This window comes from Pseudorasbora parva, chromosome 4 (assembly GCF_024679245.1).
Source record: "Pseudorasbora parva isolate DD20220531a chromosome 4, ASM2467924v1, whole genome shotgun sequence".
In the NCBI taxonomy this organism is placed as follows: domain Eukaryota; kingdom Metazoa; phylum Chordata; class Actinopteri; order Cypriniformes; family Gobionidae; genus Pseudorasbora; species Pseudorasbora parva.
The window spans coordinates 2110424-2114645 of NC_090175.1; the positions used below are offsets into that span (position 1 = coordinate 2110424).

The following is a 4222-nucleotide window of genomic DNA, read 5'->3' on the forward strand; positions in this document are numbered from 1 at the left end:
GTGAAGCATACTTTGACGACCACTCACATCTCAGCAAGGCAAGCCAGGGGGCGTTTCTGGACCACAGAGGTGGACATCGTCTGGCCGAGGGCCTGCGCCATGACCTGATCACGGTTAGTCAACATGCGCAGCTCAACCCCGACTCAGAACTACCCTCACGCAATAAGAGTGCAGGGAGGAGGTGGTCTGCGTACAGCCACCCCTGCGTACAGCCACCCGAGGAGGGTAGTGAGGGAGGAAAAACGTATGCAGTTCTGGCCCCTTTGGCATTCCATATCCAAAGTAGTTCCATACTGACAAGTTTTACATGCACATCTGGGATTGATCCCAGGAAAGCATGGCTGTTGACTCTGATTCTGATTCAGCAAAGCTCACACCATTACAGTGGGCTCAGCATCATCTTCATTCCCAGAGCCCAACAGCCCTCTCTCTGATGCAGCCATTGACATCTGATCCTCAGCTGGAGCCCTGAATGAAATGCTAGGTTCCCCCATAAGAAGGACCAGCAATTCCATCCAGAAGATGCACAGCTTGCACAGGGGGTTGTTTCCCCGAAGAAACCCCACCCACCTCAAGTCACCCCAGCCATTACACCAAAGTAGACCTCTCCTGTTGGTCAGAGAGGGCGCTACAATGGGAAATAGACCAGGGGACAGCGCACATAGAGCGGCGAGCGAGCGCTGGGTTGCCGTGACAATGCGCACTGTAGCTTAGCCGCTCGACGGCACACGACACGCAGAGAAGCGAGAGGACCGTCTGGGTTTCCCCCGGCGGCAGCTCTCGCTGATCTCCACGGTCTCCCAGAGTGTCGAGCAGACCCACAGCTGTGCTTTTCAACATGAGCCGCGGCTGGCCAACAACAAAGGGGACTCAAGCTTCCCAGAGAAAGAAGAGTCACGACCGGCGTGTCAACGTGGTCAACGTGGTCATTAGAAAACATGAACCACCCACGAACGCAGTCTCAGCATGCTGCCCAGACATGTGAAACAGTGCTTGTGGCCGTCAGTGAGGACAGGGAAGAACCGCAACCAGAAACACACAGGTAGATTGTCATCTTTATAAAGACGCAAGCTCTATCTGTGTAGCGCTTTTAGGGCAAATGCTCTCTGGGGTGCCGAAGCACACAGGGAATAGTCGCAGCGACACAGACAGGGAATGTGTGCAGCCTGTCATGCGCGCTCTCTTTCTCATAGAAGGCGATCTCTTACCAGCCGTAAAAACGGCTTTTTAGTGCTGTAAACAGCGCACCGAACCAGCTGTGAGAACAGCCTTTTGTGTTGCTCAATAAAACAAAATAGAAAGAGAAGAGAGAATTCGACCCCGCTGCAATGCTGTTACTCCAATACCAAACGAAGAGAGATCCACCCAAAGAGCTTGACTCGTTATGTTAACACACGCTTGTAGAGATTGATTTCAGGACAATCTATTCACCACTCGGCTCCGAAGAAAAAAGGCTAATTTGATGCAAGCACCTGTGCCTCATTTATACCCACGCTGCGTGGCATGAGCAACTGGTGCAATCATTGCATGCCAATGTGCATTGGCTCGTTTAGTTACACTCGAAGTAGATTGACTCTCGCTAGCGAGATTCCTATTCGTCGGTACTCCGACGTGGCGTCGAGAGTGACCGACTGAATGGGAACATTATTTAAATATCGCTTAAGGACCACATTCTTTCCTAAAATTATTTTATTGTCTTTTTATTTTTATTTTTTTTTCGAAATACTTCCCATGTTTGCAATTTGATGAAGTTGAATATTTCCTTAATGCATACATAACCAAGAAACATTTTAAAAAACAATTCAGAGAACATGAAATAATAATGTTTTTAGTCCTCTTGTATACTCAATGAGAATTACACTCTATGTGTGAGCAGAAGACCGCTAGATGATGCTGGATGAGATGTAAAACAGACTTTTGCTGCCAAATAAACAGAGATATCTGTGTTAAGAGAAACGTACACATTGTTCATTCACATATAGGGTTGTATTTATAGGGAAAGTGAATCAGTTCATGAGCAGTTGAACTGAATTCCTCATTTACTGTTTCTGACGTCTATTCTGGAGATGAACAAATCCACATCAACACATAATGCCTTTCAATGCTGAACTTTATTAAAGTTTATTGTTGATTCGTTTCAGTTGTAGATTTAAAGAAGTGACCCACACCAAAGAGAAGATAATTGATCAGGGTATATAAGACAACAGCCATATATCATAGGTCACCATATATACCATGATTTACTGAGTTACTCAGTTAACAGAGGAAAGGACACCCAAAACTTTCTGAGAAACACTGTAATGTTTCTTCAAACGTCTAAGCCACACGTTTGATCTTCATTCTGATGGATTTCAAACCGACAGCGTGACTGTTCTTCCAGGTGTACCAAACATTTCCAATAGCGTAAATGGTGGGATCTTCTCCCCATAAATACACACCGTTGGGGTTTGAACTGTGACAGGATGCGTACCAAAATGCCCCGAGATACTGTTTGGCACAGTTCTTCTCCCAGGCGTCTTGGTCTTTGTCAAAGGTGGAGAACTTCATACCATTATGGCCAGATAAAGAGTCGCCTGCAGAAGAGAAGAGCATCATTGAGGACATCAGTTCCACATTTACTAAGTGTGATTTATTTTTCAATGTAAATGAAAGTGTCGTACCTGCTCCTCCATCCTTGAACCCTGAAACTTGCAGTCTATACCCGTCAGTTTCAGGACCCACAGAGAAGGTCGAGTACTGAGCAAAACCTTTCCTTCCAGTGAAGTCCTCCAGATCCACTCTCAGCATGTACTTCCCGTTACGTGTCAGCTGGTGCATTTTCTCCAGCCCTGTACACACACACACACACACACACACACACACACACACACACACACACACACACACACACACACACACACACACGCACACACAGACACACACAAAAAAAACATGTTCAACCAAACACATGATCCTCCACTCAAACAGACACACACTGTGAGATCTTACCCATCCAGTATTCGCTCTGCACATTCCCAAATCCACTCTTGTACTTATTCCACGGCTGATAGAAATTCAAACTGCCGTCCATTCTCCTCTGAAACACCTGTGATGGGTTTATATAGAATATATGATTCATAATGTGTGTTCTGATGTGTGTTTAATGATCTAAAGTCAGATTCATACCGTCCATCCTCCATTTTCTTCATTACTCCTACTTGAGACCATCTGACAGTAAACCCGGACAGGAGTGTTCCCTACTGGATAGATGGAGTAAATCCCATTGAGCCTGTGTCCTGCTTTATAATGGGAAGAACAGTCCCTAGGCTTTTTAGGAATTTTTGTAGGCGGCTTGGGACTACCCGGAATGCATCCGCTCACCAGAACAACAGAGAGAAGAGCCACCAAAAACACCTTCAACTACACGAGACAGAGAGAGAGAAAGAGATGAACATCACTCTGAAAACCATCTCTAGAAATGTAGAGTTGTAGATGAACTTACTGCCATCTTCTCAGTCTCTTCTCAGTAAATCACAGCAGAGATGTGTTATATCTAGATTAAAATAATGAAACATGTTCATATAATGTCTGTTTTCTGAAAGTTGTATCGATGTCTGAATGCTCTGTGAGGTAAATGAAGAATTAAACAGTAACTCACCTTCTGTGTTGAGTCTTGTGTTGTTCAGTCTGACAGACACTCTTTATATAGGACAGATTCTCAGACTCCTCCTCTGTGTCACACAAGACATTTACTTTACGACACCACCTTATAGAAAAACAACATGTAAATATATGCTTATAACTTTTGTTCTGATTGACCTTTTATTGACTGAAACTCTTATCTTGTCGGCCATTTTGGTGTAATGCTTTAACACTTTCACACCGGTGTGATTCGAATGCTCAGCGCATCAAACCGATTATATAAACTGACAATGTTTTATTCATATCAGAGACACATTGCATAGGTATTAAAGCCCGTTTCCGCCACTAAATTAAAAAAAAAATAATAATAATTGCGACTTTTTATCTCACAATTCTGACTTTTTTTCTCACAATTGCGAGTTATAATGTCAGAATTCTGAGATATAAAGTCCCAATTGCGAGTTATAAAGTCATTGATCTGCCGCGTCCCGACACATGAGTTGTGTCATGAACACATTATAATAAGTATTTTAACTGTATTTTTAGCTGATAATGATAGAATGATTATCTTATTACCTGAGCGGCATTAATATCTCTGAGC

At 43.9% G+C, this 4222-nt stretch overlaps 1 protein-coding gene across 1 annotated transcript; it reads right to left on the bottom strand.

The window, feature by feature from the left end:
- Positions 1–2092: 2092 nt before the first annotated feature.
- Positions 2093–3556, bottom strand: LOC137072706 (microfibril-associated glycoprotein 4-like). Its single transcript, XM_067440635.1, has 5 exons — positions 3482–3556; positions 3166–3399; positions 2989–3085; positions 2661–2828; positions 2093–2573 (listed from the first exon to the last, which is right to left on the bottom strand). The coding sequence occupies exons 1-5, from the start codon at positions 3485–3487 to the stop codon at positions 2317–2319; spliced, it is 762 nt and encodes a 253-aa protein (XP_067296736.1). The 5' UTR covers positions 3488–3556; the 3' UTR covers positions 2093–2316.
- Positions 3557–4222: the final 666 nt, after the last annotated feature.

Coding starts and splice junctions, on each gene's coding strand:
- LOC137072706 (XM_067440635.1), bottom strand. Junction 3,086..3,165: donor AAGAAAATGGAGGATGGACG/GTATGAATCTGA, acceptor AACCCATCACAG/GTGTTTCAGAGGAGAATGGA. Junction 2,574..2,660: donor GTTCAAGGATGGAGGAGCAG/GTACGACACTTT, acceptor TCTCTTCTGCAG/GCGACTCTTTATCTGGCCAT.